Source organism: Hylobates moloch, unplaced genomic scaffold, assembly GCF_009828535.3.
Source record: "Hylobates moloch isolate HMO894 unplaced genomic scaffold, HMol_V3 SCAFFOLD_1, whole genome shotgun sequence".
Lineage (NCBI taxonomy): Eukaryota > Metazoa > Chordata > Mammalia > Primates > Hylobatidae > Hylobates > Hylobates moloch.
The window spans coordinates 223271095-223285033 of NW_026652276.1; the positions used below are offsets into that span (position 1 = coordinate 223271095).

At 39.0% G+C, this 13939-nt stretch overlaps 1 protein-coding gene across 1 annotated transcript in view; it reads left to right on the forward strand.

Moving 5' to 3' along the window:
• LOC116814442 (probable maltase-glucoamylase 2) overlaps positions 1 to 13939 on the forward strand; it is a 107155-nt gene that overhangs the window by 61539 nt on the left and 31677 nt on the right. The window contains exons 32-36 of the mRNA XM_032761983.2: positions 5481 to 5588; positions 7276 to 7338; positions 8194 to 8328; positions 9937 to 10021; positions 11540 to 11678. Coding sequence (XP_032617874.1) covers positions 5481 to 5588; positions 7276 to 7338; positions 8194 to 8328; positions 9937 to 10021; positions 11540 to 11678 — 530 coding nt within the window. The remainder of the gene's footprint in view (positions 1 to 5480; positions 5589 to 7275; positions 7339 to 8193; positions 8329 to 9936; positions 10022 to 11539; positions 11679 to 13939) is intronic.

Sequence of the window (13939 nt, forward strand, 5' to 3'; positions counted from 1 at the left end):
CCATAGATGGGCTCATGGGTTGACTTCATGTCTCTGCTATTGTGAATAGTGCTGTGATAGACATACAAGTCCATGTGTTTTTTGAGAGAATAATTTATTTTCCTTAGGGTATATACCCAGTAATGGGGTTGCTGGGTGGTATGGTAGATCAATTCTTAGTTATTTGAGAAATCTCCAAATTGCTTTCCACTGTGGCTGAACTAATTTACAGTCCCACCAACAGTGTGTAAGTGTTCTCTGTTCTCCGCAGCCCCACCAACATCTATTTTTTGACTTTCCAACAAAAGCCATTCTGACTCATGTGAGACGGTATCTCGTTATGGTTTGATTTGCATTTCTCTATTAGTTATGCTCAGCATTTTTTCATGTTTGTTAGCCACTTGTATGTCTTCTTTTGAGAAGTGTCTGTTCATGTCCTTTGCCTACTTTTTAATGGGATTGTTTGTTTTTGGCTTGTTGATTTAAGTTCCTTATATATTCTGGATTTTAGGCCTTTGTCAGATTCATAACTTGCGAATATTTCCTCCCATTTGGTAGGTTACCTCATTACTCTGTTGACAGTTTCTCTTGCTGTGCAGAAACTGTTTATTTTAATTAGATCCATTGTCAATTTTTGGTTTCATTGCAATTGCTTTTGAGGACTTAGATTATTTGCTAAGGCCAATGTCAAGAACATTTCCTAGATTTTCTTCTAGGATTTTTATAATTTGAAGTCTTACATTTAAGTCTTTAATCTATCTTGAGTTAATTTTTGTATATAGTGAAAGGTAGGAGTCCAGTACCATTCTCTTGCATATGGTGAGCCAGTTATCCCAGCACCATTTATTAATAAAGAATTCTTTCCTTCTTACTCATTTTTGTCAGTTTTTCTGAAGATCAGATAATAATTGTAGGTGTGTGATAGTATACTTTGAGGTTGGGTAATGTGATACCTCTAGTTTTGTTCTTCTTGCTTAGAATTGCTTTGGCTATTCAGGCTGTTTTTTGGTTTCATGTGAATTTTAGAATAGTTTTTCTAATTATGTGAAAAATGACATTTGTAGTTTAATAGATATAGCATTGAATCTATGAATCGCTTTGGTTAGTGTGGCCGTTTTAATGATGTTAATTCTTGAGCATGAAATGTTTTTTCATTTGTTTGTGTCATCTCTGATTTCTTTCAATAGTGTTTTGCACTTCTTGTAAAGATCTTTCACCTGCTTGGTTAGAGGTATTCTTAGGTATTCTATCCTTTCTGTTGTTGTTGTAAATGTGATTGCATTCCTGATGAGCTACAAAAACATTCTCATTTTCATAGTTCTTCTAGGTGTGAAGTTGGATTGTTAATTTGAGATCTTTCTAACTTGAGGTTTCTAATTTGAGATTTCTCAGCTTGAACGTTATTGATGTATAGAAATGCTACTAATTTTTGTACATTAATTTTGTATCTTGAAACTTTACTGAAGTTGTTTATCAGTTCTAGGAGCCTGTTGGCAAAGTGTTTAGGGTTTTCTAGATATGGAATCATGTCATCCTTGAAGAGAGATAGTTTGACTTCTTATTTTCCTATGTGGACGCGTTTTATTTTTTTCTCTTGCCTGATTGCTCTGGCTAGGACTTTCAGTACTATGTTAAACAGGAGTGATGAGAGGGGGCATCCTTGCCATGTTCTAGTTCTCAAGAAGAATGCTTCCAGCTTTTTCCTATTCAGTATGATGCTGGCTGTGGGTTTGTCAGAGATAGCTCTTATTATTTTGAGGTACTTCCCTTTGATGCCTAATTTCTTAAGGGTTTTGCCATGGAGGATGTTGGATTTTATCAAAAGCTCTTTCTACATCGATTGAAATTACCATATGGCTTTTGTTTTTAATTCTGTTTATATGGTGAATCACATTTATTGATTTGCCTATGTTGAGCCAACCTTGCATCCTAGGGTTATGGAGGAAAGCCTACTTGAACATGGTCAGTTAACTTTTTGATGTGCTCCTGGGTTTGGTTTGTTAGTCTTTTGTTTAGGATTTTTGCATCTATGTTCATCAGGGATATCAGCCTGAAGTTTTCTTTTTTATTGTCTCTGCCAGATATTGGTATCAGGATGATGTTGGCTTTGTAGAATCAGGTAGGGAGGCATCCCTCCTCAAATCTTTTGGAATAATTTCAGTAGGATTGGTACTAGCTCTTTGTACATCTAGTAGGATTTTATTATGAATCCATTTGGTTAAGGACTTTTTTTTGGTTGGTGGGCTTTTTATTGCTGATATAATTTTAGAATTTATTATTGATCTGTTTATGGTGTTATTTCCTTTCTGGTTCAGTCTTGGGAGGTTGTGTGTTTCTAGGAATTTATTCATTTCCTCTAGATTTTCTAGTTTGTGTGCATAGAGATGTTGATAAAAATCTTTAAGGATATTCTGTATATCTGTGTGATTGGGTATAATGTCATCTTTGTAATTTATGATTATACTTATTTGTATCTTCTCTCTTTTTTTCTCAATCTAGCTGGTGGCCTATAATCTTGTTTATCCTTTCAATAAAACAGCTTTTGCTTTTGATGATCTGTTGTATGGATTTTTGAATCTCAATTTTGTTTAGCTCTGCTCTGATTTTGATCATTTATTTTCTTCTGCAATCTTTGGGGTAAGTTTGTTCCTGTTTTTATAGTTCCTCTAGTTGTGAAGTTGGATTGTTAATTTGAGATCTTTCTAACTTCTTGATGTAGGCATTTATGGCTATAAACTTTCCTAGTGTGTCTTAGGGATGATCATCTTGCATAATATTTCATAGGGATTCTCTGAATTTCTTAAATTCACATGTTGAACTCTCTAGCAAGATTGGGGAAGTTTTCATGGACAATATCTTCTAATATGCTTTCCAAATAATTTTTTGTTTCCTCTTCTCTCTCAGGAATGCCAATGAGTCATAGATTTGGCCTCTTTACATAATTCTATATTTCTCAGAGGTTTTGTTCATTTTTAAAAATTATTAAAAAAATTTTTTTTTCTGACTGGGTTGTTTAGAGGGACTTGTCTTTGAGTTCTGAGATTCTTTCCTCAGCTTGGTCTATTCTGTTGTTAATGCTTGCAATTGTGTTATAATTTTTGTTTTAATCCCAGAAGTTGAGTTTAGGAAGTTCAGTTTAGCCATTCAGTTAAAATGGCTGTGTTATCTTTCACCTCTTGGATCATTTTACTGGCTTCTTTGAATTGAGTTTCATTATTCTCCTGAATCTTGTTGAGTGTCCTTGTCATCCAGGTTTTGAATTCTGTATCTGTCACTTGGGCCAATTCAGTCTGGTTAGAAACCATTGCTGGGCAGCTAGTAAGATTGTTTGGTGGTCAGAAGATACTCTGACTTTTTGAATTGCTAGGGTTCTTGTGCTGATTCTTTCTCATCTGAGAGGGCAGATGTTCCTTTATCTTTTTGAAGTTGCTGTCTTTTGGATATGGCTTTTTGTTTTTATAGTCTTTATTTTCCTTGAGGGTTCGACTGTGGTGTATGTTGAGTATAGTTGATTGGCTTCATTTCTGGCTGCTTTCAGAGGCCCAAGGCTCTTTAAGAGATCTTTATCTGTGGCTGAATTCCTGCATTGGGTTTCACAGGCACCCTTTTTGTTTGGTGGTGTAATTTAGGCTGCGATACAGTAGATAGTGTTTAAGAGTAAGGGCCAGAAGATAGCCTCTTACTCAGCTGCAGGCCTCTTTCATATTTCAGCACATTTGCAGTAGTGCTATGGGGTGGGGGAGATGGGGGATCCAGAGATGGCCCCCTTGCCAAGTCCATTTTTGGTGCTTGAGGGAGCCTCCTCTAATCACTGATATCACGCCTATGTTTCCTTAGCCCCAAGGGCATCCCTGGCAGGCTGTGCTCTTCCCTCTTAGGCACAGCCTGAGCCAAAGGTCAGGTCACCATGAGACCTGCAGCTCCCTGTTGGTCCTCTGTAATTGGCAGAGTCAGAGTGGGTTGTGGGGTATGTCTGGGGGTGATCTGTTGATGCAGTGGGTCAAGGGCAGAAGATCCTCAGGCACTGCAGTGTTGCCGTAGGGGTGCAGCTGATATGGTGCCATGATCCAGTATTTTCTGCACAGCAGATGGCTTTGGAGACCTTTCAGCTTGCGCTCCCCCAACTGAGTCTCCTTCCAATGTCTGATCCAGTAGCTGCCCTTACAAGCTAGTTTTGTCCCAAGCCTGTTGCACCCAGATTGTTGGTCTGTTAGATGTTCTGGGCTGTGGAGCTCCCTTGGGCAGAGGCTGTGGCTGGTAAACAGGCTACATCCTTCCCAGACCAGTCTTGCAGAGGGAGGCATGCCCAACTTCCACACCAGCACACAAGCCCATACCTCACTCTTCTCAGTGTTCTGAGAGTAGGGTTCCTCGCCTGCTCAAGCCTCAGCCACAGATCTCAGCTAGAGAATCCTGATTTGTGTGCTTAAACCTTGGTGGGTTGGGACCAGGCCTGCAGCTTTGTTTTCTGGCCTTAGGGTCCAGCACCGGCTCTGCTGGGAGTCAGAGTACTTCCAGGCCACCAGCAAAGCACTCAGGTGGGGCAGTGGAGGCTGTGCTGTGTGCATTCTCTTTTGGGAGCAGCCAAGCAGTGACCTTGGAAGGGGCTGGCAGACGGGTGGCATCAGATCAGATGCACCCTGGTTCTGTAGGAAAGACAACGCTGCTGTCTCCCAGCTCAGCTGTCAGCAGGGGCTAGAGCCACTCAGAGCAAGATGGAGAGCCTTTTCAGGTGGGTCCTTATGGTTGTGTTTTGCTGCAGATGCCCTGTATACAGAGCCTTCTCGTCTCTGCACAGGCTTGAGCTCTGCCTCTGCCTACTCTCCAGGCAGTTTCTCTTGCCAATTCAAATGTCTATGGTGTTTGTGGGGTCTGTTGTAGCTAGGATCCTGGATGTCTGCAGTGTGAGTTTCCCTTCACTGACCCCTTTCTTGGGACCTGTTCAGTGCCAGGAGCTGGTCCTGGCACTCAGCAACTCTATGTGGGATTTCCAGCTTTCTCCCTCTTACACCTCAGTGTTTGCATTGCCTCTCTATAGACTGGCAGTGTTTTCTCTCAAAAGGTCTGTTTGAAGTGTGATGGTTTACTCAATATTTTGGTTTTTCTGTGTGGGAGAGGTGCTTCCCAGCTGTATCTAGCTGGCCATATTGTCCCCTTTCCTCTCATTTTATTACTTATAGGTTTGGGTGGTAACTTTTTGTAATATAGAAAGGCTCCTTCATTTGTTGGCACAGATTCTTATACCCTTTGAAAGAGATTACCCCTCATAAAGGTTTTATATCTTACTTTGAGTACTCATGGCACCATCCCTTTTCAATTGGCTATGGTAATATATGCAGTAAGACATAAGGCAAATTATCAATGATTTGTATTTTATTTCATTTTATTTTTGGTATTGAGATTCACCATTTCCTTCTGCACTATGAACTACTAAATTCTTGGAGAGAAATTTTCTTAGAGATATTTTCCTCACATTTGCTGTTGAAATTCTTTTACTGCAGGACCCAGCCATTTCTGGCAACGAGACACAGTATCTCCCATTCATTAGAGGACAGGAAAGTAACGTGTTCATCAAATGGCCTGACACCAGTGACATTGTCTGGGGAAAGGTAAGGCTTGGGGAAGATGCTTACAGTTAATTAACATCACAATGTCCTGAAATAAAACAGCTCTCAATACACATTGGAAAATATATTGGACAATCAATAAATTATGAATGAGTAGAAATCTGTCCGACGCTGATTAGCTCAATAAGCATTAATAAGACCAATGTTACAAATCTCATCCTCTATTATTATTGAGCACTGTCTATTGCCTGGAAATACTCTGATGTCCCCACTCTTTATTTATTCCACACGGTCATTTAACAAACATTAAGAATCTCTTTGAGAATGACACTGAAATCTGTGTCTCCCAGCCACCTACATGCAAAACATGCATTCACCTTTGACCTATCACGCTTAATCTGCCTTCATATCTAAATGAATCATTAAGTCCTATAGATTCTCCTCTTTCTCTTGTTTCCTTTAATTCATCTTTATGGCTTCAATCTTCATCTTCATATGTCTGATTTTTGGCAATAGCATTTTAGGTGGACTTCAGGTGATAATAGCTTTTAGCCTAGGTTTGAATTCTGTTCCTTAATTATACTATGCTACTTCCTACTGCTCTGGGTGTATTCCAGGTCCACTTTTTTTTTTTTTTTTTTTTGAGATGGAGTGTCACTCTGTTACCCAGGCTGGAGTGCAGTGGTATGATCTTGGCTTACTGCAACCTCCTTTTCCCAGGTTCAAGCGATTCTCCTGCCTCAGCCTCCTGAGTAGCTGGGATTACATGTGTGTGCCAACACTCCTGATCAATTTTTGTATTTTTAGTAGAGATAGGGTTTCACCATATTGGCCAGGCTGGTCTCGAACTCATGACTTCAGGTGATCCACCTGCCTCGGCCTCCCAAAGTGCCGGGATTACAGGTGTAAGCCACTGCACCTGGCCCCATGCTCACTTTGAATATTACCTTCTCAACTTACCCAGATAATATCTTCACTTCAAGATCAACTCAAATCTTACCTTGTTTGAAGCAGTTAGTAACCATTTTAGTTTTTCCTATTTTCCCTTGTCTATAATATTGCCTTCAGTATAGCATACAGTGTAGCATTTATGTACTATCTGTGAACTCTTAGGAAACAAGTACTATTTCTTACTTAATTCTCAGTAAATACAGATCCTGGAAGAGTGCTTGTCATATAGGAAGTACTTAGTAAGTGTCTGTTGATTGAATCAATTAATCAGTGTATATATACTTAATGTCCTGGTAGTTACAGCTAAAATTGGTTGGTACTATGGGTTTTTTAATGCTACGTATACTTGGAGTCCCCTATAAGTCATGATAGTGCTTAAAAGTATTGAGGTGAGGTGTATGGGTTATGAATGGAAATCAATCATTTCTTTAGAGTCACACTTCACACTTACTATGAATTTTGTTATAGGTCTGTGACAAGGAGATCAGAGACCTGAGAAATCACTCAAAAGTTGGTTGTTCAGAGGATATGTTTAAAAGAAATTCAGTTAATTATTAAGTTCAAAAATAGAATTTTTAAAACATATAGAATGAATCAAGAGACCCAGCTTACTTTCACCTAATGTAATTTTGTAGATTCAGCCTTTACAGTTTAATTTATGGCAAAGATTCGCAAGCGTTTCATGGAGATGCATGTCATCAGAGTCTAACACATGAAATGTCTCATAGTCTGTATGCAAGGATCTGTAAAGGTTTTAATTGCCCTTCTTTTTCTCTAGGTTTGGCCAGATCTGCCTAACGTAATTGTAGATGGATCCCTTGACCATGAAACTCAGGTTAAGGTACAGTTGTATATAGATTTTTGTCAACATTGCCCTAAACATCTGGATATTTACGTCTTTTATCCTGATGAATAAGTAGCTAACCCTTTAGTTAAGTAGCCCTAACTTGAGGCTGCTTATCCACTGTTAGTTTCTTGGCAGAAAGAGATCCTTGAGTGGAAAGCTTAACAAACAGCAAACACAGAAATGTGTAGAAGGAAATCATCAATGAAATCCTCTCATAAGTGTGCCTTTAATGGGCTGTGATTTGTTTGAACTTTATGACGCTTGAAAAATAATGAACCAAAGTCTAGCATTTTCTCACTAGAGGGGAATCCATTATGAACAGACTGGATTTTAATAAATTATCTGCATACAAAAGAAAATACAAGTCAGTTGAATGAAGGAAAGTTGTTAATCTCAGCCTGGTCATCTAGCATCCCCTCTACTCTGGAGTTCACTTGCCCCTGCATGACAGTCCTCCTTCAACTCATTTGAGTAGTCTAGAAAAAGCTTTTGCTACTATCACACTGATTTTTAAGTAAAAAAAAAAGAAAAAAAGAAAAAGTACTTGCATTTCTAAAGTTCAATTGTTCAGACACTGTTAATTTTCCAGTCTTGTGATTACATGTCCAGTTATAAAACAAATCCTGTATTTGAAAGGGATTTCAAAGCTATCTAACCTTCTTCTAAGAAAATAAAGAATGAAATCAGCCTTCCCCAATCTCTGCTTCTGTTGTAAACTCTGCAACAGCAGCAGATCTGAGATTAGAGCAGAGACTGATCTGGGCAGGCACAAATTCCTGTTTATCTCCCATTTGTGGTCCCCTGTATAGGCTGAGACCCCGACCATGAGAGTGTGTGTTATTCTTACAGCTTTACAGGGCCTACGTTGCCTTTCCTGACTTCTTTCGTAATAGCACAGCTGCGTGGTGGAAGAAAGAAATAGAAGAGCTCTATGCAAACCCTCGAGAGCCAGAGAAGAGCTTGAAGTTTGATGGATTGTGGATTGTAAGTGCACCCTTGGTTGTCTTTCTTTTTCTTTTTTTTGGGGGGAAATATTAGCAAGTCAAAACATGGGAAGGAGAGACTAGCAAAGCAGAGACGTAGGGCTGAAGAGATGAAAGGGAGAAATGCTGTTACAGAATCTAGGTGCTGGGACCAAGAGAAGCAGAGATCATTGCTGATCTGCCCAGGGACATATTGTCCGGTGGATGTTGGAGCCGACAGAGGAGATTGCTACTGCTGGAGATGCCAGAGCAAAAGAGAGAGGGAGAAATCACCTCCCATCTCCAATCTCTTGCCAATATCACCCACTGGCCAAATCTACCTGAAAGCTTATTGTAAGGGAGTCTTACAGGGCAGAGCTGGGAGTGGGTGAGGCATGGAGCTGAGAGCAAGTAGACATTTGCCCTAGTACTGGGGCAGACAACTCTGAGGGAATGGCTTAGAGGGCCTGCTCAGACGTTTGTTGTAAATGCCAGTTGGCCTTAAAAGCAGGACTTCCTGAGATGTCCCTGGGATATATGTCCAAGGGCAACTCTATCTGTGTTTTCCTCTGTCCTGATTTCTTTCCCCACTGTCCAGTGGCCTGAAATCTTAAGCAAGCTCTAGGCCAGCTCTGAAGAGCTATTCAGCTCTGGGTCAAACTGGAAGAAGTCTGTGATTCACCCCAGAGACAAAAGTCCACTGAAAACACTGGGGCCTCCCTGGCCACCTGCGCCTTCGAGATAGTTAGGCACAGAGTAGACATGTGAAAGACACAAGTTAACTCAAACAGGCAAATCAGACAGTGAAGAGGTGTGGGCAGCTTTGAGAATAAGACATACTGATAGCTCTGGGGTAGTATTTTTTTTTCCAATGGAGGGAGAGCTGTAGCTGGGTAATTCAAAGTAATGAATAGTTCCTCAAGTATTTTCATTTGCCTTTAATGTGTCCTATTTAAAATAGTCTGGCATTCAAAAATTTAACTTTTCCATTGTCGGAGTGCGCAGTGAACATTCCTTAGGAGCCCCTACTCCTTGCATTTAAGTAATAAATTCCCCAAAGTGTGTTTTTATTTCCAAACTTGTTTCTGAGTTCCGTACAACTTTTTAGAAATATAATTATGGCAGAAAGTGAGAAAACTCTCCTTGTGTTTGGCCTATGCCAATATCAGAATTAGTCCAAGTGACTGGACTAAGAAAAATTAGAGGAAGATAATAGTAACCTCTGGCCATAGATTAAAAAGTGAATAATCCATGCATAGTAAAACAAAGATGGGCTACCTCTGTTGGGGAATTGTATCAAGAGATTTCCTTACGTCCTTTGTCCAGCATTACCTCACTATTTTTGCCACTATAGAACAATCCTTGTAAGTTTTAAAATGCCAGGCAAGCAAGGAGTTTAGCACTCCACTTTGGCCAATACAAATTTTTAGAGTAGATTTGGGTCAATGCCAGGAATTAAACTACACATTTTTAGAGTCCATTTGGGTCAATGCCAGGGATTAAACACAGTGAACTAAACCACCAGCTGAGATGAGGGCTTCAAAAGTCATCTCCCTGAGGTAGTGTCCTTTATAGCCAAAGCCATCCTGCCCCTGACATGACAGGATCTTTTTTTGTTAACTCATTTCAGGATATGAATGAGCCGTCAAATTTTGTGGATGGATCTGTCAGGGGCTGCAGCGATGAAATGCTAAATAACCCACCCTATATGCCATGTATGTAAAATAATTACTTCATCAACTTACTTTCCTACTCAAAGACTCCAAAAGTTTTCCTTTTACTGTCAAAGTGAAACCTAATGTTGAAGACAGAAACCATTCTCCAACATGACATGAAATCCCAAGTAAGATAACCTTGAATAAGTGCAGCTAAACGAATTATTAATCAAGCAAGAAATAATGACATGATGTGGTGTGAAAGAAACCAAACAATGTGTGGTACATTTGATTCCATTGATAACTATGAACAGATTGCTAAAATTTTAAATAAACCCTTACACACACACACACACACACACACACGTGGAGAGATGTTCTTTTGATTAGAGTATTAAAACCTAGTTTCTGAAGTCTCTCTGCCCATGCAAACAGACATTTGATGAAGGATACTTTTTGGTCATTCTATGGTACAAACAAAAATAGAATATTGGGATCAAAAGGATCTCAGAAAGTTGAATCTTCTCATGTTGCAGAGAAACAAGGAAGGAAATGACTGACTTCTAAAAGTACTGTACCACGGCTGAGGTGGGAGGATTGTTTAAGACCAGGAGTTTGAGTCTTGAGACCAGCCTGGGCAACATAGTGAGACCCATATGGAAAAAAAAACACCAAAAAACAGAAAAACAACAACAACAAAAGGCACTATACCAGTAATCTATGGGACAGAATGTAGAATTCAAGTTTCGTGATGTCTGCATCACTGTTATGCTGCCCATTTCTCACTCACTCACTCATTTATTCATTTTCTCCTTCGTTAATTTAATGCAAAGGGTGTTTGACTTGCAATGGTCTGACTTACGATTTTCAACCTTACAATGGTGAGAAAGTGACACGCATTCAGTAGAAACCGAACTTTGAGAACCCAAATAACCATTCTGTTTTTCACCTTCACTATAGTGTTCAATAAGTTACAAGAGATATTCAACACTATGTTTTAAAATAGGCTTTGTGTTAGATTATTTTTCCCAACTTAGGCTAATGTAAGTGTCTGAGCACATTTAAGGTAGGTTAGGTCCATTCAATGCATTTTGAAGTTACAATATTTTCAACTTGTCATGGGTTCATGGGGATGTAATCACATTGTAAGTTGAGGATCATCTGTATTTATGTATCAAGCAAATGCTGTCAAATCAGAAAGACTTAGAGACACAAATACAAAAATGAGTGAAGCAAGATTTATTCCCTGGAGAACGTTACCATCTAGTGGAAGAAACAGTCCTAACAATGAAGGAGTTTATTATGTTGGCAAAAGGGCTATGACAACACTCTATAAATTCAATCAGAGTTGGTGCAAAACGAAGGGGAGCTGCTTTTCCCAGCTCCATATTTTATCCTTACCCTTCATTAGTTATAAAGACACAGAACATTGTTTTCTATAGACTAAAATCTCATAAAATTGGGCCTGTTACTGGTAACAAAGTTGTTGACTGAAGTAAAGAAATGCCAAAATGATGGGGATTTCTAGTGAATGTGCAAATCATGTTGTTTAGGAAATAACTCGACATTTCCCCTCAGATTTGGAATCTAGGGACAAGGGCCTGAGCAGCAAGACTCTGTGCATGGAGAGTCAGCAGATCCTGCCGGACAGCTCCTCCGTGCAGCACTACAATGTTCACAGCCTGTACGGGTGGTCCCAGACCAGACCCACATACGAGTGAGTGTCTTTTTGTCACAGCAGCAAAGATAATTTTCCGCATCATTCCTTTTGCCATTTCATATTTGCATTGTGCATGTATCTACGTGATGCCAGTTAAATGGGTTAATGTCAAAATTTCAGGCGTGGTTGCCCAAGCAACCACCTCTGAGCGCATTTATCAAGTAAGTTACTAAATTCACCTATTTAAAGTGAGAAATTAGGTAGTGTTTAGTATATTCATAGAGTTGTGCAACTATCACAAAAATTAAATTTTAAACATTTTCAGAACTCAGAAAGGAAAACCTTTGCCCATTAGCAATCATTTCCACCTTGTTCCTACCTCCTGAGCCCTAGCCATTACTCATCTATTTTCTGTCTATGTAAATTGCCTATTCTGGACATTTCATAAAATGGAATCACACAATATGTGCTCTTTTGTATATGGCTACTTTCACTTGGCATAATGTTTTCAAGGATCATCTATGTTGTAGCATGTATCAGTACTTGATTTCTTTTGACTAATAATACTTCATTGTATCGATACACCATATTTTGCTTACCTATCTGCCAGTGAGTGAACATCTAAGTTGTTTCCATTTTTTTGGCTATTATGAGTAGTGATTATGTGAATATTTATGTGCAAGATTTGGAGTAGACATATTTTCTTTGTTTTGAATACGTATCTAAGAATGGAACTTCTGTGTCATATAGGAACTGTATTTTTAATATTTTGAAGAAATATCAAGCTGTTTTCTAAAGAGGCTGTACCATTTTACTTTTTTTTTTTTTTTTTGATGGAGTCTTGCTCTGTCGCCCAGGCTGGAGTGCAGTGGTGCAATCTCAGTTCACTGCAACCTCCGCCTCCTGGGTTCAAGCAATTCTCCAGCCTCAGACTCCCAAGTAGCTGGGTTTTCAGGCATGTGTCACCATGCCTGGCTAATTTTTGTATTTTTTAGTACAGACAGGGTTTTGCCATGTTGGCCAGGCTCGTCTCGAACTCCTGACCCCAGGTGATCCACCCACCTCAGCCTCACAAAGTGCTGGGATTACAGGCATGAGCCATCATGCCTAGCCTACCATTTTACATTCTTACCTGAATGTCTGATAAAATGTATAAGGTTGCAATTCCTCCATATCCTTGCCAACACTTGGTGGTATTCATCTTTTTAAATTACAGACATTGTAATGGGGGTAAAGTGATACCTAATCATTGTTTTTACTTTATTTCACTAGTACTAATATTATTGAGCATCTTTTTCATATGCTATTGGCCATTTGTATATATTCAAATATCTATTCAAATCCTTTGCTCATTTTTGATAGAATCATTTTATTATTATTATTATTATTGACTCGTGGCCAGGCATGGTGGCTCACACCTGTAATATCAGTACTTTGGGAGGCCAAAGTGGGAGGATTGCTTGAGTCCAGGAGTTCGAGGCCAGCTTGGGCAACATAATGAGACCCTGTCTCTACAAAAAACAAACAAGCCAGGCAGAATGGTGCATGCCTGTAGTCCTAGCTACTCGAGAGGCTGAGGTAGGAGGATCTCTTCAGCCTAGGAGTTTGAGGCTGCAGTGAACTATGATGACACTGCACTTCAGCCTGGGCAACAATGTAAGACTCTATCTCTACAGAAAAAAAAAAATTATTGGATTATAAGAATTCTTTAAATATTCTAAATTCAAGCTTCTTATGAGATACATAGTTTGAGGATATTTTCTCTCATTCTGTAGACTTTTCACTTCCATAACCATGCCTTTTGAAGCACATTTTTAAAGTTTTTATGAACTCCTATTTGTTCATTTACTTATTTATTCATTTGTCACTTGTGCTTTTGGTGTCATATTCAAAGAACTATTGCCTAACTGAAGGTCATGAAGATTTACTCCTATGTTTTCTTCTAAGAGCTTTATAGTTTTAGGTATTACACCAAGATCTATCATCCTTTTTAAGTTTATTTTTGTGTATGGTGTGAGGTAGTGGTTCAGTTTTATTCTTTCCTTCATTTTATTGTCGTGGCACCTTGTCAAAAATCAATTGACAATAAATGAGAAGGTTTATTTCTGCATTCTCAATTCTGTTTCATTGATCTCTTTATATATGTGTCCTTATGCCAGTACCATACTGTCTTAATTGATGAAGTGTGACTCTTTCAATTTTGTTTTTTCAAGATTATTTTAGCTACTATGCGTCGCTTGCATTTGATATGAATTTTATAATCACTTTGTCAGTTTTGACAAAATAGCAACAGGGATTTTGATAGGTTTTACATCGAG